At 51.1% G+C, this 22,842-nt stretch overlaps 1 protein-coding gene across 1 annotated transcript; it reads right to left on the bottom strand.

Moving 5' to 3' along the window:
- Positions 1–8,376: 8,376 nt before the first annotated feature.
- Positions 8,377–19,181, bottom strand: LACTBL1 (lactamase beta like 1). The gene is made up of 6 exons (XM_054571463.1): positions 19,055–19,181; positions 17,683–17,792; positions 15,662–15,819; positions 13,971–14,209; positions 10,667–10,772; positions 8,377–9,358 (listed from the first exon to the last, which is right to left on the bottom strand). Exons 1-6 carry the CDS (start codon positions 19,101–19,103, stop codon positions 8,377–8,379), a joined length of 1,644 nt encoding a protein of 547 aa, XP_054427438.1. The 5' UTR covers positions 19,104–19,181.
- Positions 19,182–22,842: the final 3,661 nt, after the last annotated feature.

A 22,842-nucleotide genomic window follows, 5' to 3' on the forward strand; every position in this document is an offset into this window, starting at 1 on the left:
GAGGTCAGAGCCAGGACCACATACACTCTGGGGACCCTGCCAAGTCTTGAGATGCCAAGAGTCCCAGGATTCTAACGTTCCATGGGTAAAAGGTTCCAAGACTCTAAGGTTGCAAAAGCCTATAATTCTACGATTCCAATGGAAAGATTCCATTTTTAATACTCTATCACTGTATGATTCTATGCTGCTAATTCTTGATACTTCAAGTCCCATTGTTCATGGTTGGCCCCCAAACCTGAGGACCCGGCACAAAGAGCAAGCGCAAACGAGAGAGAGAGAGGTGGCGAGGGCGAAAGCTGAAAACAAATATTAACAACAGCTCCATCCTTTGAATCTGAGTCAGAGGTGGACCTTGACAAGGGCAAAGATCCTTCTTGTGAGGCTGAATTTCTCTTTCTGGTAGACTGGCAGGATCGCCCCCACCTGGCTGCCCCAGCTGAGCAAAGCCCCATACAGGCCACAGTGCCCACTGGCCGCTGGGCTAAATAGCTCAGCTCAGGAGCCGAGGAGGGGCCCTGCTAGCTAGGTCTGAGGAGGCATTCATTTGGAGTAGAATCCACCCACCCTCCAAAGAGGAGGCTGGGAGCCTGGGATATGCTGAAGAATCTTCCCTAGGTACACCACCTTCCAATGCAGAGCCAGTCTGCCAATCTTTTCTTTCTTTCTTTCTTTTTTTTTAACACTGAGCAACCATAGGGTCTTGCTGCAAACCCCAGAGCCAGATGCCTTCCTGCTGACAACTCGGGGTACAGCATCATGTCCATACAGTCCCTGTCCCATTCCAAGGACCATTTCACCCTTTCTGGTTGAGGCTACTGCCTATGGGATCTGGCTGGCCAGCCAAGGAGGTGCCTCCGGACGGCTTAGAGCTCAGAAATCAGTCTGTTTGCTTTCCCTCCCGTGGACAGGGACTCTGGCAGGCAGGGGACACGAAGTCAAGCCTCGGAGGCTGGCCCAGGGCAGGCCTGGCAGGAACCTCGCTCACAGCCAGCCTCTTTGCAGTGCAGAGAAGAGCAACAACTGGCTGGTCAGACTCAGCCCCAAATCCGAATCCTAGCTGCTACTTCTTGAGTCCCAACAATGTGCCAGGAGCTATGCTTACCTTTTTATACACAGTGTCTCACTTAATCCTCCCAGAGCTCTGGGAGGGGTGCAGTTGTTTTTCCTGCTCCACAGACTAGGAAACCCAGAGGCGGGCATGGGGGCTCTCCCGGGTCGCACAGCCAGCCGGTGGTCTCTGACCCAGCCCCCGCCCTCACAGTCACTGTGCATGCTGCTATCACTCAGCCCCTCTCCACTGTCAGACGCTTTCCCAGTCAAACCCCAGATCTCCAGGGGGCACTCTCTTTGGGGGCATTTGGACATCCTAACCTCCTAGAGCCTCTGCCTGAGCCACTGTCCTGGGCTACCCTCCCCCTGCCCAAGATGTTTGCTCCAGCCTGGGCCATTCAGGCCAGAACTCTCAGCCAGGAGGATGCGGGGGAGTGTTTGGCAGGGTTTCACAGACCCCTGTTTCCTCTGGTCATAAACATGGCCAGATAACGTTGGGGGATGGGGAGGTGATGCGGCTGTGGTTCCAATGGCCATGAGTCAGCCCTGGACCCCCACTGCTGTGACCAAGGAAATTTCACCAGCTCTGTCCATGGGCCTCTGGCCCTGTTACTCCAATGCCTTTGTAGGAGCATTTTTAGCAGAACCATTTTTTTTTTCCAAAATAAATGTGAATTGTAAAAATTACCACTTGGACTCACAAGGTTTTTGGGGTGTTTTTTTTTTTGGTTTGGTTTGGTGTTTTTGCTGAGGTTCCCCAGGGAACAAATGGGGGCTCCTAGGGGTCCTCGGCAAGGCGGCACAGCATGGCTTGGGGCTTTCCAGGGCTAAGGATGAGGCCGGGGCTAGGGCTGGGGCTGAGGCTGGGGCTGAGGCTGGGGCTGAGGCTGGGGTGGGGACTCGGCCTGGGCTGGGCAGGGGCACTGAATTGGAGCAGTAACTCCTAAGTGTGCTCAGAATACACATTCTTGTTGAAGAGCCTGAGCTCTACTGCCAGGGGTCCCAGGGTTTGAATACCAACTCTGTCACTTGTTACCTTTGTTTCTGTGGAGAAGTCACATAAATGCTCCAAGTCTCATTTTCATGTTAGTAAAATGGGGCAGTAATATCTAACTCCCAGCGTGTAGGTGAGGCTTAAATGAAATGAAGCGGGTCAAGTGCTCAGCACCCACAAATGCTGGCTCTTAGGGTTTGTCTGGGAAGCCTAAGGGCCCGTGTCTCTCATACACTCAGCTGTGTTCTCCACGAGCAGGTCAATGCCTGACCTACAACAGGATCCCAATAAACGTTTGTCAAACAAATGTCAGTTGAAGTTCTTCTTAAAAAAAAAAAAAAAGGAAGGGGGCATTTGGGGAGGGTTCATTAGGCAAATTTTGAACTTGGGCAAATTGATCAGATTTCTTTACTTAATTATGCTTAAAATACTATACTTAAAAGTGCAATGTGAGTCTCTAACTACAGGGGTGTCCAACCTTTTGGCGTCTTTAGGCCACACTGGAAAAAGAGTTGTCTTAGGCCACACTGGAAGAAGAGTTGTCTTGGGCCACACATTAAATACATTATGATACGTAATCACAAAGAAATCTCATAATGTTTGAAGTAATTTTACAATTTTGTGCTGGGCCACATTCATAGCTATCCTGGGCTGTATGCAGCCCGCAGGCCAGGGGCTAGACACCCCTAAGTCTAAAGGTCTCATCATTTGCAGGGTTTCCCACTGGGGAGGGAGCGTCTCTTGGACAAGTGTCCCTGGGAGCACATTGGAGAAGTTAACTAGCCTGGATAATGCCTGGTGGTGAGACGTACAGCAGAGCTGAGACTGAAGCTGGGTCTAGAAACATGATAGCGCTGAAGGCAGAGGAGGATGGGATCTCTAAGGCTGTCTTTTGATTCACTCATTCACTCATTCATTCGAAAAGTACTTCACACACCCCTATTACACGACAGGTGCTGCATCAGACTCCATGGGGGAAACAGAAATGGTGCAACAATCCAAGTGTCTACAGCTTCTGAGAAGGTTGCAATTAACCCTGAACGGGAGCCCCTAGGGGTCCTGACCAGGGTTCTAAAGCATGACTGGGAGTTTCCCTGGAAGCTAGAAATGCACAAAGCATTTCAGGTAGAGGGACAGCAGACACAAAAGTATGAAGTCAAGACTGACATATTTTGCGATGTGAATTTACTATGTAAGTAAAGTAGATGTAAACATGACTACCATATTAAAAATAACAAATGATGCCCTGGCTGGTTTGGTTTTAGTGGATTGAGTGCTGGCCTGAGAACCAAAGGATCGCCGGTTCAATTCCCAGTCAGGGCTCATGCCTTGGTTGCAGGCCAGGTCCCCAGAAGAGGGCGCATGAGAGGCAACCACACGTTGATGTTTCTCTCCTCCCTCCCTTCCCCTGTCTAAAAAAATATATATTTTTAAAACAATAACAAATGACAGCTTACATGTTTGTACATACTGGCGACAGGACTGCCAGCTCCTGTGAGGTACTCTTGGGTGCTAGCTGAAGAAGACTGAGAGCCCACAGTGAAGCCAACTGGGCCACACACCACCCTCAGAGACAGAGCATGGGTAGAGCCCAGCGTGCAAACCCAAGGCCTTCCTTATACACCCTGGGACCTCTGATCCATCAACCAAGACGTTCCAAGACATTCCTCTGTCCATTCACAGTTCCTCTGTGAAGTCTGATCCCCTTGCTAGTCCCACCTGCCCCCGTCCTTGGCCCACACTGGGCTCCCCTAGGCTCTCCTGCCCATTCGCAGATCCAGCACAGTCTCAAGCAGGTCTGCCCTGAGGTCAGGGACACTGGCCCAGGTCTCTCCGCCTCCCCACTCTCTCACCAAACCCTACTTGTTCCTCTCAATCTTCTTCTCACTCTTCTTTCCCACCCAAGGGGCAGCTGAGACCTCTCATTGCCCCACCCGGCACTATATGAACATCCATAGGCTCAATCCTTTTACAGGGACAGAGGCATTGTTACTGCCAAAAATGTGTCACCAAGGAGACAAAGGGAAACAGGGGAGGAGCTTTCCCCATAGTCTCTCACTGAGTCTGGCATCATGGCCATGGGCCCCCCCGCCAAGCTCCAGGTGGAACTATAGAAATGGTCTACCCTCCGACCCCCACCCCACCCCACCCCGACCCTCATCAGACCAAAGTGCTGCCTGGATCAGCTCTGCCCACGACACCCTGATGGCTCAGCATGCAGAGCCCTGGGGCCACCAGCCGCTCCTGCCACTGCTGGCATCTCCTCCTCTTCCGCCCCCTGGATGGTACGATGGTAAAACTTGGGACTCTATGGCCACTGCAGCTGCTGCCACAGCCCTCCTTCCCTCTGGGGATGGAGTTCCCAAGGCCGCGAGGAATGAGCTGGCACCTGCCCCAGCCGCCCCGCCCCAGCCTCCCACCCCTATTCTCTCACACACGTGCACAAAGACCCCCCTTTCACCCAGAGGCACCATGCATTTATACCCACACATTTGTGCCATCGCCTACACACAGACACACACGCACACACAAAGCCGTAAAATCCCACACACCCACATATCCGTGTATACACACACACATAGGTGCAGGCTCATGGTCAAACTCACCCCACACTGATCAAATCACACACACACACCATGTCATGCCATGACCACAGGTAGCTCACCCAGCACTTCCTTTCTGTCAGGCACGGTTTGGAGTGCTCTGTGTAAATCACCCTGCTTAGTCCCTTAAACCGCGCTTCCTGTACTGTCTGTGGTGAAAGACCAGGCCTGCCTTGGAGGAGTGGGGTTATTTTTAGTGCCCACCCTTTTGCAGATCCAGGCAGATTCAGGCAAGAAAGGAAGTCAAGGAACAGAAGGGCCAGGGTGTCAGTAGCAGCATCCCATGTAGTTATCGGAAGCGTTAAGGGTCATGCTGGAGAGGTTGGAGGGTGTGACAAGAAGCCAGGAGCTAAAATAGTCATGGCATGAGGGGTCCTGGGCCACAGGGAGGAGGTCTGAAGAGGATGCAACAAGGAGGGTGCGGGGAGGTCTGCCCAAAGGCCTGGGATTCAAGCAGGGAGAGCATAACAGACCTTACCTGGCAAGACCTTCGTGAGGGTTAAATAGTGAACAGGGGCCAGCATGCGGGGTCCTGGCAGAGGCCCAGGGAGGCTGGCACCCACAGGGGCTTGGTGTTCCTCCCTGTGGGGATGGGAAACAAGGGGATGAAGGTTGAGCTAGACCCTCTGTCCGTGGAGCCGCTCTGCCCCCTGGGGGCTGGTGCTGGTAACAGGTCGGAGCCGAGCCCCTTAGAGGAAGCTTGGTACCCTGGGGCTGGCGGGGAGTGGTGAAGATTTGACTCTGCCCGCTGCTCCCCACCCCAGGTGAGGCCCAGGCCAGTGTGGGGAACTAGAGGTACAGTGACAGGGCAGGAAGCAGAGAGAGTTGAACCAAAGGTTGTCCCCTCTTCAGACTTCCCATTCCTGACATTAACAATATTGTGTCTCCGGCCAGGCATTTGGCCCCAGGATTTTTCTATAGTAAGAACTCAGAGGCCGCCAATCTAGTCGAAATGAGGGACTAAGGAATTTTTCTGGAGGTTGGAGTTACCTAGCCAGTGTGCTATTTGTCTTTAGGTTGGGAGTTTATTGGGGGGCGGCCTGGGGAAGGGGCGCTGCCACCACACACTTTATCACTGAATGCTCACAACCACCCAGAGATAGTTATTTCCGGGTGTTAGTGCTGTGAAGTGCTTATCAACCCACTCCCCGAGTGTAGCTCACAAACGCTGGTTGACATTTTCATTTAGGCTAAGGAGTAAAAGTGGAACAATGGAAGTGTCTGTTGGAACTTAACTCATTCCTCAACGACATGAGTCACTTCTTTACTGAATCAGATAATAGTTTCGAATACTGGAAGGGTGTTTCCTCAATACTGGAAGGGTGTTTCCTCAATTTTGTGTGCTATTCTCCGTATCACAGTTTTAAACTTAATCTCCATTAACGTGTTATCCATCACTTTCTTGGGTCTGGACAATCAACAAAATGATAAGTAAGTGAAACCTTTATTTGCAGTAACTGCCATTTTCCATGGTGTAAATACTCCCACCAAGACCGTTTTCCAACTACCAACATGAGTCACCAACCGCCGACTTGGGAAAAGATGCTCAGTAACACATCATTACAAAGTTTTTCCAAAATTCAGGTATACTAGATGTAAACAATAAATAATCTAAAGCATAGATAACAGCAACACGGTTACCTAATTAGGAACTGACTAATGTTGAGTCTTTGTTTTTAATACAACTTATGCTTTTGTAAGTTGATATAATTTCATTTTTAACGATTGCATTTAACAACTGGTTCACAAAATTCCTGAAAATACAACAACCGGCTCTTGGCAGCCAGTGTGAACTGGCTCCCGCACACCCTTGGGCTGGTAACCCATTTCACAATGGAAACTGAGGCTCACGGAGATGCGGGGCCTTAAGTGCTCAAGGTCAAGCTGAATGTGGCCTGGTTGGAGAAATGCCCAGGTATGTTTTACTCTCAAACTGAGTTCTTTTGGCTCTTTCCTGGATTTCCAAACTCCCTTCGCAGAAAGGCCTGGCACCTCCTCTCCCCACATCTTTTCTGTGACTTCAGAGCCACGTACAGAATTTCCTCTTCCTCCTCCTCTTTCTACAAAACCAGCCCTGAGGCTAGACCCTTCCTCACACTATTCCAGGGACACGAAACCCTGGAATGAGCCTCTGAAGCCAAAGAAGGAGCCCCTTTGTCCTGGGGACAGTGAGAGGCCCCAGCCCAGCCAGCACACACTGAAGCGACCTACCCGATATGCCCATCGTGGATCACTCCTCTCGATCGCTGCAACGAATGGTAGAAAGACCTATGGAGCCCTGCAAGGCTGTGTCAGAACCTCTCTGATAAACTTGGGGCCTTGGGCAAGTCTGAATAAAACCAGGTTTATAATCCCTACCCTCAGGATTGCTCTGACAATTATCTAAACACTGCCTGACTTCTCTCCCAATTTCCTTAAATGGTGGGATTCGGTGGAAGCCAGGGAGCCTCACGCTTGCCGCTGATGCCTGAAATCCCACCACAACGGGCCTCACCTTGGGTTTCCTCTTCCATTTCTTTTGGAGAAAGAGCTAAGAAACCCCAGAAGCTCTCAGGAGCAAGCCTGGGCAGCCTTCCTCCCTGACCGAGGCCCTGGGCTCTTCCCATCTTCCCTCCCTTCCTCCTCTAGGCGAGAAGGAGCTGTGGCCCGACCCGCCTGGCATGAGGTCCACAGCCAGAGGCCTTTGTTTGGGTCTTCCCTTTAAGGAGTCTTAATCCCCCCAGAAGGGAAATCCCAACGCCCTGCTCCCCCACATTACCTGCATGCCCTCTATGTCATCCCGGGAGGCTCACAGTTTACTGTGACAGCTCTTAACATGTCTGTCCCTGAGCAGTCCCAGCGCCCCTCCCAGCTGCCCGTAGTGACCACTAACCCTGCGCCAGGGGCCAGCTGACGGGAGACTGTCAGCAGCCTCGACCTTCATCCTGGCTCTGTCCCTATCTCCCCCTGTGGTGAAGGCAAGTTGCTTCCCCTCTCTGAGCCTCATTCATGCATCCAACAGACATCTCTTGAGTGCGTTCTCATGCCGGGCCCTGTGCCAGGCCCTGGGGTCACACCTTGGAGCAGGAGAGGTGAAGTTTCTGCTTTCCTGAACTCTACAATGCTTATTTGAGCAAGTAAATGAAATAATGGCAAATCGCCCAAAGTGCTGGGAAAGAATCCAGTGGGTCTCGGTGGTGCAGTCTGGGACAGTGGCGGACTCTAGACAGAGTGGCAGGGAAGGCTTCTCTGGAGAGGAGAATTTGAGCAGAGAGCTAAAGGATGAGCAGGCGGCAGCCACATGAGAGTCTGAGGAAGCACAAATGCAGAAGGCCCTTCCGCTCCTTCCCTTGGAAGGGGCACGGGCTGGGGGTTCTTCAAACGCTGCTCTGCGCAGCCCTGAGGTCCAGGTACGCAGGGTATCTTCCGCAGGACTCAAGGGTGTCACCGCCCCCCGAATAGTTCTGCTTTTAACTGTTTTAAAGATCAAATTGTTGTCTGAGACAAAAGTACTTAGCTGACCGATCGACATTTAGAAACCGCTAGAAACTCATGTCACTTGTGACCCCGTGGATAACAAACATTTCGCAAACCAGCAGTGGCCCCAGAATCACACTTGGAGTAGCTCTGCCCTACCCCATTTTGTCAACTACTCGGTTTCTCTATTAGACATCCCTGTCGCCATACATTCCAAACCTAGGTTGGAAAACTGGATGGTGAGGCAGGGGATGCTCCGGACAGAGCCTGGGGTCACTGGGTCTTGAACACGGGCTTGCGCACTAGCCGCAGCACCCGGTACGTGTTAAGGCCCGGCACATCAAAGCCCGGAGACAGCCCGTGGCGGTCCAGGGGGTAGAAGTTGACGAGCTGCCCGTGCTGGGCCTCCAGGGAGAGCCAGGTGTCCCCGAGTGGCAGCGCGCACGGGAACTCGCGGGCCACGTGCAGCTGGAAGACGCGGCCACGCAGGTGGCGCAGCGCCAACGTGCGGAACGCCGCGGGGACCAGCGCCTCGACACGGGGTCCAAACTGGCGCAGGCGCAGCTCGCCAGCAGGTCCCGCACGCACCTCGTAGAAGGTCTGGTTGGCGAAGGTGAAGTAGCCCGTGAAAGGGCGCACGCTGGGTGGCGGGGCTGGGCTGTGCTCGGCCTCCCGGAGGACTTTCTCCATGGCCGGCAGGAGCACGTCGTAGGCCTGCGCCACCAGGTCGGGCCCAGGTGGCCGCGGCCCGGCCAGCAGCAGCACCAGGCCCAGGCGCAGCGGTGGCACCAGGGAGAAGGTGGCGGCGTAGCCGTCCAAGTCGCCGTCCTTTCGGACCACGCGGTAGCCCCTTTGAGAATGGAATTCCCAAGGGGTGCCAGTCTCATTGGCGAAGTAGGCGCCTGGGCAGGCCAGCAGCGGCACCAGCAGTGTCTTGGACGCCTCGGGCCCAAGGATCCGCTGGGGCCCGCTGCCCAGGAGCGCCATGGCCAGCTTGGCTAGGTCGGCAGGGGTGGAGTACATTTGGCCTGACGGGCGGTACCAACCCAGGTCGTAGAGCGGTGCCGGCCGGCCACTGCCGTAGAAGCCAGCCGCCAAGCGGGCGCAGACAGGAGGGGTGAGGTCGAAGCCGGTGTCTGCCATCCCCAGCGGCTCCAGCACGTTCTCCAAGATCCAGCGCTGGTAGTCACCCTGAGCCGTGTGGGCTGCCAGGACATGGGCCAGAAGCGAGAAGGCCAGGGTGCTGTAATGGCACCTGGAACAGGAGAGGTAGAAACCGGATGCAGCCGAGGATGAACATCTCCAGACCCTCAACAGCCCCTTCCCACCTGCTCAGACTGTCAGAACTGCCACCAGAGTTTCACTGGACTGGGTCAGTGGGCGAAGGAACCTGCTTCGCTGCATCCCAGGTGGTCAGACCCAGCAGAAGGATCATTAATTCTACATCCGGAAGGAGGAAGGCCCAGAGAGGGGCAAAAACTTGCCCCGGGTCTCACAGCAGGTAGGGAGAAAATGGGGCTGGGCAATGTACCTGGTAAAACAAATCTTGTTGGTCCTTCACACTCTAGTATGATTTATTTTAGCAAATGCAAAACTAGAGTCTGAGACTGTTCTGGGGGAAGGGGAGAATTACAGCCATCATGTAGCTCAAGGATAAGAAACTGGAGGCAGGATTCACACCTCCCTTCTCCCTGGCCTTGGCATACACCAATCATCGATAAGACATCTCTCTGCTTTTCCGCAGGAGGAGCAATTCCAGCATCCACAAATCCTTTTAGACATCCCTGAGCTCCAGTGCGACCTCTCTGTTTTACAGACAAGGACAGGGAGGTTCCAAGAGGCCAAGTGCCTCCTCCAAGGTCACACGCCAGGTTAGTGGCAGAGCCGAAGGCAGGACCGCAGCGCACAGGCGCCTAATTATTACCAGGGCCCTTTCTTCCCCAGGGAAGGGGGGCCTGAGGTTCAGCAGTCGGAGAAGCAGAGGGGCCAATTTGAAAAAGGGGCATCTCCTCTCCCCACCCCCCCAAAAAGGGCCTACAGGCCTGGCAGGGTGCCTCCGAGGCAGGGGGGTGCCAGCTGTCCTCTGTCCGGCCCCTCTGCTCCCGCAGCTGGGCTTCTCTTCAGTGGCCACCCAGCTCTGCGCTGCCTGTCTCATCAGTATCCCATTTATTTCCATGATGGACTTTACAGAATCTGTATTTATCTTGCTCATCTGTTCGCTGATGAGAATGCTCACTGGTGACTCACACGAACACAAGCTCTATGAGGAGGGACCGGGTTGGATTTGTTTGCTGCTGGGTTTCATTTTAGCACATTCGGGGGCACAGAGTAGGTGCTTGATGAATGTTGCGTTGATTGGAAAGAACTCGAAGTTCAAACAGAACCCGCCTTGCTGTACCACCCCTCTCTGGGCCTCAGTCTTTCCATCTGTGGAATAGGGGTTGTATTCAGTGACCCCCGGGGTCTCTTCTGGCTCTGACCCCCCAGGATGAGGTGATGCAGTCTCTATCCCAGGGCAGATGTGTCTCTTGTGATTGGCAGAGCACCCGGGTGCACTCCTCACCTGGTTCCCGGGTCCGCTACCAGCACGTCATCCTTGAGCAGGCTCAGGGCATCCTGGGTGCTGCCCCTCCACAGCAGCGAAGTGGATCGGAGCCTTCTGGGCAGCCCTGGGGAGGAGCAGTGGTCAGGCCTGCGGGGCCCGCCGAGTGTGGGATGATGGGCCTTTCGGTGCACTGCCCCCCACCTTCCGTCGGTTGAAAGATGACAACAAAACCATCTAAAAAATAGTCTAGGGTGGACTCTAACCTTGTTTGTGTTTCACTGGGCAAGCCACTTAACCTCTCAAGCCCCAGTCCCCTCCTCCATACCGTGAGTGAAATAATTCCCCTATCATAGGGATGATGCGAGGATTAGGTGAAATAAAAAAAGCTTAGCGTAGTGCTTGGTCATGGTAACTGCTCAAAAAATAGTTACCGTCAACTGTAGGAGTTTGATTCCATACAGTTCTTGACATCAGTGGTCAAACAGCTTTATGGACTGGCTCTACTAACCACTGGACTTTTCTGTGTATTAGATGTTACTAGTATTGGAAGGATCACAGGATTGGGTTCTTTCCATCCATCCACTCAACAATAGATTTCAAGCCTCTGGTTCCAAGGACTGTTCTGGGTACCAGAGATTCAATAGTGAACAAAGTCGCTGCCCATGTGGAGTTTACATTCTAGCAGAGGGGACAGACAACAAGCAAATAAATATTTATGCTATGGAGAAAAACAGTTTGGTCAGAGGAAGACTTTGCAGAGGTGACCCTTGAGAAGGTGAGACCTGGAGAAGGCAGAGGGAACAGCAAGGGCAAAGGTCCTGAGGCAGAGATGTCTTGGCATGTTTGAGGAATAGCATGGAACAGCCAGTGTGGCTGGAGAGGAGCAAGAGTCGGGGAGACTTTGGAGGTGAGAGATATTGCAGGTGTGGGTACCAGATCCTAGAGGGTACTACAGGCTACCGGAAGGACTTGGCTTCTTCCCTGGGTGGGATAGGCCGCTGCAGGGGTCTTGAGCAGAGGAGTGATGTAATCTGACACCTATTTTATCAAGCTTGCTCTGGCTGCTGTGTGAACACAGACATCTGGGGGCAATGGCAGAAGCAGGGAAGCCTGTTGGCACACTTGCAAAATTCCATGTTTAAATGATGACGGTTTAGACGAGGGTGCTAGCAGTGGAGGTGGTGAGGAGTGGATGGGTTCTGGACATATCCTGAGAGAGGATCCAGCAGAATTTGCTATTAGAGAGGGTGTGGAGGATGTGGGAGAGAGAGCTATGAGGATGACTTCAAGACTTGGCCTGAGCAACTGGGGGATGGAGGCCCAAGCTCTGGATCTAAGTTCTGACTATAGGACTTTTTGCTGTGTGACCTCAGACCATGTGCTTTACCTCTCTGAGCCTCTGTTTGCTCATCTTTAAGTGGGCTGAAGCACCTGCGGTGGTTTTCCTATGAGATGCTGCAAGACTTAATAAAGAGAATGGATGAAAAGCTCCAAAAATGGGAGAAAGCTCTAGATTAGGATGGGGGTCAATCATAAAAGACATTGAGAGCCTAGAACGGAGTTATTCAAGCTGCTATATGCTCATCTGGCCCCTTTGGGCTAAGAGGAGACATGACCAAACACTTAGAGCCCTGGGCTGGGTTCCTTGCGTGTAATTGAAGAACAATCCACAACACACCCCTAGAGGGAGCCCTGGAGTCAGATTAAAACAGGTCTGAACTCACTTTGCAAATTGATAAAACTGTGGGCACTTGTGAAGAATTCCCACCCTTTGGTGTGATAGATTGATGACTGCAAATATGAGCAATAAAAGGCATTTGGGGGTGAAGCGCATGGTGCCTGCCTTCTCCCCCTTGGCTGGGTCATTCACCCCTTCTTTAAACCGACCCTCCTCAGTCACAGGTGGCAGATGGACATATAGGCCAATGGAGGGTCCTGCAGAAGCTTCCAGGGCTACCCCTCAGCATCCAGCCCGTCCTGATCCGGTGCTGCCCAGTACCCCAGCCTGCTCCTGCCCTTCCATCATGTCAATTTCATAGTGGCTTATTGCATCACCACTATTATTATTATCATCATATAATTTATTTTTAATAAGTAATCATTTACATTATTCAAAATTCAAAAGACACCAAAGGGTACATGAGGAAAATTTTTTCTCCTACGCTCTCCCCAACCACCCAATTCCCCAGCCACCCAATTCCGCTCCCAGGGTGCAACCCAGTATATCAATCTCTTTAGTTCCCTTCCAAAGGTATTGATACACACACACACACACACACACGTATGTGTGTGGTATATCTACATTACACCTGTGTTATGCATATACATATATGCATTATATGTGTATGTATTATTTATACATATGGTAGCATACAACATATGGTATGAGCTTTTTTCCCACTTAACATTGTATATTATTCTATCTCAATACATAACACCTTTTTTTAAGGCTACAGAGCATTTGACTGTTTAGCTATGTCATATTTTATTAATTCATTCCCCTATTTATAGATATTTAGGTGGTTTCAATCTTTTGCTCTTACAGTGCTGTAGTGAATAATGATATACATACCTCCTTACTACATGTGTGAATACACCTGTAAGAGAATTCCCTAGAAGTGTAGTTTCTAGGTCCAAGGATATATACATTTTTAATTGTGATAGATATTACCAAGTGCCCTCCCTACAGGGTGCACCAACTTAAATCCCCACCACTAGTGTATGAGAGGGCCCATTTCATCATAAGCCTACCAGCTCAGCACACCTGGCATTTGGGTCTTTGCCAACTTGAAAGGGGGAAAATGCCTCTCAGTAGTTTTAATTTGCATTTATTTTGTTATGAATGAAGTTGAGCATCTTTTAATTTTTTAAATATTTTTAAGAGCCATTTGTAGTTCCTTTTCTGTGACCTGCCTATTCTGTTCCCATCCTTTACCCATTTTTCTGCTGGGCTGTTGGTCTCCATATTGATTTGTAGGTGATCTTTATATATTAAGGGAAATTAGGTCTTCATTAGAGAATTGTCTACAAATATTGACTTGTTCTTTACCTAATAAGCAGATCTTGACATGTCAACTTGCTTTTGGCCTACCAACTGATCTTGATTTGTCCACTTGATCTGAGGTCCCAAGCATCACCTCAGCTTTTACCTCACTAGATCTTTCCACCCCTAGCCTGCTGCCCAGGGAGGGAAAGAGGGAGCTACAGCCAGTTCAGAAAGCAGTGCAGAGGATGGTCCCAGCCTGGCTGGATGAGAGTCTGCTCCTCAGTTCCCCCACCTGAAATGTTTGGGGCCAACCAAGATAAGTTCAGAACCACTCACCTGAGAGCTGGCTGGCCATCCTTCGGAGGGTGACGGGCGAAGGCCTTGGGGCTGGGCCCATCTCCTCCAGCCCATCCATCAGGCTCTCTCGCCGGGGAGCTGATGCCACGCCCAGCGGGTTGTTGATGGTGAAGGTGCTGGCGTACCGCTCCAGGGGGTCATCTAGAGAGGCTACGGTGCCCTCCTCCCACAGGCGGTACAGCATGAGGACTGGAAAGATCTTGGAGACACTGGAGATCCTGGGCAGTGTTGGGGGCACAGGGGACAGCCTGTTGGCCCACAACCCATCTCAACCCTGCACCCCAGCCTCCAACTTTCTAGCGTTCTAGGAAAGCTCTGACTCCACCTTATTCAGTGGCTCACACGGAAGTTCACCAGCCTCTGTAGAACTGGATTTGGGCTGCTTGAGAATATACCAGAGGCAGTGGGGCTGGGTTGGATGGATACTCTTGAGCATCTGCCTCATGGCAGCCCCCTCCCAGGGCCTTCCCACTGTGGCACAGGCCTCTGGGAGGTCATGCCTCTGCCTCTCGCTGGCTGAGTGGCCTTAGGCAAGTACCAGACTTTCTGAGATTCAGTTTCCTTGTCCATGTCACAGGTTGTAAAAAGGATCTGACTAGATTGTGCACATCAAGTATTTGACAACATACCTGGCAGGTAACGAGTGCTCAGTAAGTGACCGAAAGTATGCTTGTTGTCCCTGTGCTTGGCCCCAATGTGAATGGCGCAGTGTGAGGTGTGAACGGAACTGCTGTAATCCTCACAGTTTCTCTGGCAGCCAGTGTGCTCACTGTGCACTATGAGCTTTAAGGAGCCTGCAGGCAAAACCTAGGAGGGGGGACTCTGGGTGTGCAGCAGAGTGTCCCCCACTGGCTTCCATCTGGGCGGCTGCTGCCAGGTGGCAGGGACCTGGGGCAAGAGCCCAGCACTGGTTATGGTTCCACTGTGGCACATGGAGGTGAAGGAGGGACGAGACACAAGGGAGCCTCTTCTAGTCAGGGAGGTTTGGGGCTCAGAGCTCTCCAGAAGGGATTCCTTCCTAACCTGTTACCCCTGTGGTGTGATGTTGGGCACTCACGGGTCCTTCTGGACCTCAGTCTCCTCATCATTAAGTTGTCAGGACTTAGCCCTGGCTGGTGTGGCTCAGTGGATTGAGTGCCAGCCTGCAAACCAAAGGGTCGCTGGTGCGATTCCCAGTCAGGGCACATGCTCGGGAAGCAGGCCAGGTCCCCAGAAGGGGCGTGAGAGGCAACCACACATTGTTTCTCTTCCTCTCTTCCTCTCTCTCTAAAAATAAGTAAATAAAATTTTTAGCCCTGACTGGTGTGGCTCAGTGGATTGAGTGCCGGCCTGTGAACCAAAGGGTTACCAGTTTGATTCCCAGTCAGGGCACATGCCTGGGTTGCAGGCCAGGTCCCCAGGATGGGGCACATGAGAGGCAACCACACACTGATGTTTCTCTCCCTCTCTCCCTCCCTTCCCCTCTCTCTAAAAATAAATAAATAAAGTATTTTTTAAATAAATAAATAAAATAAAATATTTTTTAAAAATTGTCAGAACTTAATAAAGGTCCCTGACAGCTTGGACACCCCTCCCCATTCATGACTCTCTTGAGTCCCCCTCACTCCTAAGTCCCTCCATCCTCCCATCCTTCACCCTCTCCCCAGGACCCTGGAGGTCGCCCAGCTGACCGGTACATGGTGGACTCATCGGGGGGCCCAGAAGCCGGGTCTGAGCCATTCTTCTTCCCGAAGTTCCCAGTCCAGAGCACGGTGTCATTGTGGATGACAACTGCAGATATGGCGGCCAGCCCTGGGGCAGACAGAGCCCCACGCAGGATCCCGTCCACCTGGGAGGGGAAGAGCAGGAGGCTCAGAGTGTGGGTGCAGAGACACGCCCACCTATCACCTGCACACCGGCCCCTTCCCACACCACACCCTGCACACAGACCCCCTGCCTGGCTCCTCTCCGTTTTCCCCTCACCCCGTTGCTGGAGGGGAGCCCAGGGAGCCTGCAGACCTTGGGGTCTCAAACAACGCCCATGGAGCAGGCCCCAACCTGGCCGCAACCAGAGCAGCCCCCTTAGAATCTGTTCTATATGTGGGGCTTCCTCATGAGATTTTTTTTCACAAAAACATTTCCTTGGCAAAACATAAAAGAAAGAAGGAGACAAAAGTACTGATCTAGTCAAATCCTTCCTTGTCTGATGCCCTAGAAACCTGCCGATAGGCCTAGTCTGATGCCCTAGTGTTAGAGAATTCACTATTTCTGGAAGGCCCCTAAGTTCTCTTTGAACATTTATTGAAAATACCTCATTCTTTTCAAAGATGAAGTGTCATGGTAGTGGCAACAGCTAACATATCCTGGCATTTAGAATGTGCCACGTACGGTATAAAGTGATTTTCCTATATTGTCTCATTTAATCCTCATAAGTCAGTGCTAATTTCTCCCCATTTTACAGATGAGAAAACCGAGTCCATGAGACATACGCAGTGACTTGTCCAAGTGACTAATGGCTAACGGAACTAGTGTTAGAACCCCATGCTAACTCCAGTCCCCATTCTTAATGGACTGCCAGACCTTCTTGCCAAATGATTTTACATGTCCTGGGTTGAGTTCTGTCCACCTGTAGCTTCTGCCCTGCACTAACTTTGCCTGTCTGAAGCTCAGTTTGTTCCTCTATAGATAGCGAGTCACAAGGTATTCACACAGAGGTTAGCACATACCAGGTGCCAACCAAAAGGCAGCCACGGCTATTATTGTCGCTTTTTCTTTCCTTCCTATGACCCCTAATCCCCTCCACCGGGGAGCCACATGGCACCCTTCTGTGCCCTTTCCCTCACAAAAGCTTTTCCTGCATTTGCAGACAGCGGCTGTGCCACTCTGCACTGGCCTACGCTTCTCTTATGTCAAAGCATCAATTTCCTTCCCTTTAGCTGCTCCTTGGGTGACAGTGGCAAATCCCCCCGCCACACTGCTGCTCATACACTTCTGACCATGTCTCATCGGTTTGTCTCCTAAGGTGAGTGACCCCAGGGGGTGGGGCCTGGCACAGACCAGAGCTAGCTGACAGCCCCCTCTGCTGTTAGGCCGTCCTCAGTGGTAAACGTTATGTTGTGGGCCATGTGCGTTTAATTATTTTGCAGTGGCCTCTGTGTTATATGCTGTCATCCTCTCCAATCTCCTCTTTCTCCTCCCTCTGCCCGTGGCCCCAACAGACTGAATTTCCTCATAGTTCTCTGTACGTGCCTTGCACCTACTCTGCTGACTCTGGGCCTCGGACCACACCACGCTGTTCCCTGTATCCTGAGCACACCCTTCACTAACCACCCCGCCCCTTACTATTCACATGCACATCACCTGGGTATCTCCTGCTGTTCACCCTCAGCTTAGACACCACTTCCTCCAGAAGCCTTCCCTGACCCCAAGGTCAGCTCCTTTGTGCCCCGCAGCCCCCTAAACTTTCTCTGTCCTCACTCTTACCCCTGTGTTATACGTGTTTAGTGTCTTGAGTGTTCCCTCACTTCCAGACTAGTAACTTCTTCTTAAGAACAGGGCAGTATCTTGTTGTCCTGTCCCTGGTGTCTAGCATAGAGTAGGTAAGTGCTCAAAAATTACATGATGAATTAATGAATGTTGCTCCCAGCGCAGAGAGTATACCCCCGTCTCTATCACTCAGGCCAAACACACCCACTCCTGGGTCATCACTGACCTTTTCCAGGGCCTCCTTCAACACAGGGAGTGGGTGGGCCAGAGGCACAGGCTCAGGGTGCTGGGGACACATCCTCACGGGGGCAGAGGTTGCTTCTGGTCCTAGGGAACCTGGAGGGGACAGCACATGGTGAGAAGGGGACAGAGATCAGGACAGGAGTCTAGGAGTCACCCTAGAGGAGGTGGGGAGGTGGGAAGGTGGCCAGAGCCATACCTTAGGACCAACCCTCCCAGCTGGCAATAGCCTCACCAGGAGATACCAGGGTGCAGAGACCAGCCATGGGTATCAAGGGGCAAAGTGCAGAGTATGCCCAGCGAAGGGACAATTCCACACATGCCAGCTGCTGCTTGACCTTCAGGATACCACTTAGGCCACAGTTCCCAGTGGCAGCCCTTCTCTCCTGCACAACCAACTTCCTCCTTCCATGGGATCAGCAGACGTAGAGTTCCAGCCCCTTGAGGCAGGCTCAGCCATGTGTGTCTGCCTGTCTCTCTGTGTCCAGTTCTGATTATATGTTTGGGTGGAAAAGTGGACTTGGGCCCCACTTAGCCTTCAGGCATAAACTACAAGGGGCAGTCTGTTCTATCACCAAGCCATGCATCTGGGCGTGGGGAACTTGAGCCTCACTCTGCTATGATCTGACCATAGGGCTCCCTTGGAATCCCGGGGCGGGGGGTTGGGGGGGACCTTGGCAGAGCAGGATTCAGGCTGCAAGATCATCACAACGGCCCCCAGACCTCCCCTCACCCACTGAGGACAGTGTGGGGACGGTAAGGGTCCCAGCACCCAGAGGAGCTGCACCCTCTTCAAATCCTTCCTGAGACTACCCAGAGCTGAGACAAGCCTGGAGGTTCACTGTGGCCATGAACTCTTTTAGCTGCTCACACCTCTCGACTCTGGCTGGCTTTGTGACTTGCTTTAGCCAAAAGAATGAGGCAGAATTGATCATTGATCCTGAGCCTTCCAAAATTAGGTCTTAATGGTCCTTTGCTCACTGAGAGTATTGCCCCCTCCTGGACAAGCCTGGGATAGCGGTCTTGAGAAGGAGAATCCACAGGAGCTCTCCCAGCTGACTTGCCTGCTGCATTGGAAAGAGTTCAGGTTAGACCAGCAGCAACACCTGCCAGCCAGCCCACAGACTCATGAGAAAGAATAAATCACTTTGTTTAGGGGTGGCATTAGGACTCTCATTTTATACACAAGGACATCAAGGCTCAGAGAGATCATGTGACTGACCCAAAGATGCACAGTTACAGTTGCAGTCTCAGTGGAGGTTATGAGAGTCCCCCAGAACCCCGGATCAGGAGTGGCAGCTCAAAGCCCGCAAGGACCACGTGGGTGGGGAGAAACTCAAGGATGTTTCTGCACTCACCAGACTTCAGCTTGGGGAGGTGGTACTGCCACAGGAAGCAGCCAGTCATGAGCACAGCGAGCAGGAAGAAGAAGCTGCAGGAAGCTGGGAAGAGCCACTTCTTTTTAACTTTGAGCTGGCTGAGCCGCCAACCAACCTGGAAGGAAGAGAACATAGAGCACAGCCCCCATGGGGGTCAGCCTGAGAGGGGAGAAAGAGGGGCTCCTACCTGACCCTTCCTGTTAGGTTCACCCAGATACCATGGAAGTCCACAGCTTGGAGTTAATTTCACACCTGTGAAACCAAGGTCCTTCCCGGTATGACCCTTTCAACAGCTCGGCTATGCTTGTACCTCTGCACCTCTGTGCCTTTGCATAGTCTGTTCCTTCTGCTAGGCATGCTTTCTCTCTTCTACATACTTAGTGATATATCTAAGACCAGCTGAAATGCACCTCCACTATGAAACCTTCTGCAATTCTCTTCACCCAGACCCCTTCCAAGGCACTTGGAAAAGCCTCCATCATGGGGCATCAACTCTCTATAGTACACCAGTTGTTCAACTGCTATTAGCCGATCTACCTACTGGAGGCTGCGCTCTCCAAGGAAGGGGCCACTTCTTCACTTCCTTTCTCTCCTCCTTGGCTCCTGGTTTATCCGGGTTTGTTCTGTTCACTGTGGCATTCCCAGTGCCTAGAGTAGTCCCTGGCACATTGCAGGACTTAATAAATATTTGTTGAATGAATAGAGGGATGAAAATAAAACATTCTAGGCAGAGTTGAAGTCTTCTGCATACACTTTGCGATTTAACACTCCTCCGCTTCCCCCCAAATGAAACACCCACTCGGTTCTTGGTGTTTCTCATCATGCATGCTTTTAAATCCTTGGCTGTGTTAATGCATCCACAGAGAGCATGTAGTATTGTTTTGCACATTTTTAATCTTCTATAAATGATACCCTACTGCACTATCCTTCTGCAACTTGCTTTTTTCCCCCAATTTGATACATGTAGTTCTGATTTATTCATTTCAACCTCTGTGGAGTATGCTGCTGTATGAATATATTTCCTAGTGCAATAGAGCCTGGAGTTGGGCCAGCCTGCCTTAAATATGTGACTGTCTTATACACTTGAGGTCGGATCACTGTGCCAGGAGTGAAATTTCTGGGTGGTAACGTATGGCCGTCCTCAGCATAACCAGCTTCTATCCGACGCTCTCCAAAGTCGTTCCAGCTTACCCTCCCACCGCCTGTGATTCTCTTTGCTACTTTTAACTTGTTTTTTCTTGACGACCAAAAAGCTTGAATGCCTTTTCATGTGTTTATTGTATGTATTTGTGTTTGCTTTTCTGTGAATGTATTGTTTGTATTCATTGCCTGTTTTTGTTTTTTTTCTATTCAGTTCTCCTCACTTAAAGTTCTTTATAAGTTCTAGTACTCTTGCTTATGGCTTGTCTTGTCATGTTGTGTTTATGATGACTTTTGTTGAGAGGCAGAATAGTGTAGTGGAGAATCTGTAGCCAGATTGCCTGACTTTGAGTCTCTGTTCAACCACTTCCTGGCTGTGTGGCCTTAAGAAAGTTACTTAACCTCTCTGTGCTTCTGATTCCTCCCCTGTAAAATAGAGATGATAATAGTGTTTGCCTCATAAATTTGTAAAGATTAAATGAATTTATCTGTGTGTGTACATGTACACACACACACACACACACACACACACACACATATATAAAGGACATCTTATCTGACACATTGTAAGACCTATCAGCTATTGTTGAAGAGAGGGCTTTTGTGCTGGTTTTGGTTGTTGCCAGTCAAATTGAGCAACACTGTCTTTTTTGTTTGCTCTGTGTGTATGTCTTGAATATGCTTAAGTTTTACAGAAGTCTTAAATATTGATTTCTATACTTTCACACAAAAATACTTTTCATTATTATGGAGTAAGGAAGGGATTTAATTTTTTTCCATGTAGATAATCAGTCGTTTCAGCACCATTTATTGCACACTCCAAGCTGTCCCCCACCGGCTTCTCTGCCTTCTCTGAAACATACAAGTGTCTGCATGTACTGACACCTGTTTTCCAGGTCCTGTTCCTTTACGGTCTCACTGAGTTTCCGTTCCATCCCTCTCTGTCCAATCGTCCGCTCTTCCACAAGGGTTGTTCACTTCCTATGTGCCAGGCACTGCCCTACAGGAAGCAGTCTGGCCGGGGGCTTTCTGTGGCCTGACCCGACCAACCATTCCTGCCTCTGCTCCTCCCCCTTGCATCTTTTAGGCTCCCACACCCTGCATTGTTCCCCTCTGTGCCTTTGTACCTGCCATTCCCTCTGGCTGTCCTTTTCCACTCAACAAACTTGGTTCCTCCCTCAAAACCCATGGGCAACTGTGAAGTCTTCTCCTCCTCCCCCAGGCAGGTCCCTCCCCTCTCTGCACAGCCCAGCACTGCATTGTAATAGCATCTGCACTGGCTCCTCCTGGCTCCCTTGTCTGGCTCCCTACCAGGCAGCGAGTGTCCCTAGCACTGGAATCATTCCTTCTTGGCTTTTCTGCCTGCAACACCTGGCACTCCACCCGGCACGGGCAGGTTCTCAGGAAATGCATTTCGAACCTTACATTGCCCTGCCAGTTGAATGACTTAGGCTCAAATCTCAGCCCCACATCCTAATTCAGTTGTAACTCTGGACCAGTCCCATCCCCTCTTGGGGCCTCCGTTTCTTCAACTGTTGGAGAGGGCTGGGCTATTTGTAAAGAGTTTACTTGTACATCTGGATATCTCATTTGATTTCCTAAGTGTCTTCCAGCTCTAGAATTTGGGGTTTACACTGAAGCCATTATTTATTCATGATTTCCAAAGATTGGAAACAACCCAGATGTCTTTCAACTGCTGAATGCATAGACAAAGTATGGTACATCCACACAATGGAATACTACTCAGCAAAGTAGAAGAACGAACTACCAATATACACAATGATGTGGATTAATTGCAACTATATTATGCTAAGTGAAATAAGCCAGACTCAGAAGACTACAGACTATATCATTCCATTTTCATAATATTCTGGAAAAGGCGAAATTAAGGGGACAGAATACAACTCAGTCACTGCCTGGGGTAGGGACAGGGTAGACTGGGGTAGGGACAGGGTAGACTGCAAAAGGCAGAGAGGGGTTGAGGAGGTGATGGAAATGTTCTATTTCTTTAAGTGGTGATGGTTATAGGACTGTATGTAGTTGTCAGTATTCATAGAGCTGAACACCAGAAAGAACGGATTTTTTTACACTTAAACGATGCCTTCTTTTTTTTTTTTTTTTTAATGAAGCCATTCAGATGTCTCTACCTGCGTGTCAGAGGAGTGACCCCAGACACAAGACTGTGCCTTGTGAATGGGGCTCTCAGGCATCGTCGCAGGTGTGTACGGAAGGGAAATTTGAAAGCGCTCTCCTTGGAGTGTGAGCAGAGGCCGGCCGGACCTGTGGGGGCACCCTGGTGCAAAGGCTGCCTAGTCTTCACCGGGCACCCATGGCACAGCATTTTCAGGTAAAGAATGAAGTGCAGGCATTAAATGACTCGCTGAGGTCATGGGCAGCAAATGATGGATCTGGGGGCGGAGCTCTGTGCTGTGCACCACCCCACCATCTGCATGGGCTGGGGTCCTGCCCCCCCCCAACTTTCAACTCACCTCTGGGGCCCAGCCTCACCTCACGTCTGTCTCCAGTCTCAGGATTTATTCCAATAGCCCCTACGGTGCAGCCGGTATTTAAACTCTAAGCTGCTCACCAGCTGCTCACATTTTGACTTACAACAACCACTGGGAATC

The sequence above is a fragment of the Pteronotus mesoamericanus genome, unplaced genomic scaffold (genome assembly GCF_021234165.1).
Source record: "Pteronotus mesoamericanus isolate MK-2021 breed Mesoamerican mustached bat unplaced genomic scaffold, CSHL_Meso_final contig_221, whole genome shotgun sequence".
Lineage (NCBI taxonomy): Eukaryota > Metazoa > Chordata > Mammalia > Chiroptera > Mormoopidae > Pteronotus > Pteronotus mesoamericanus.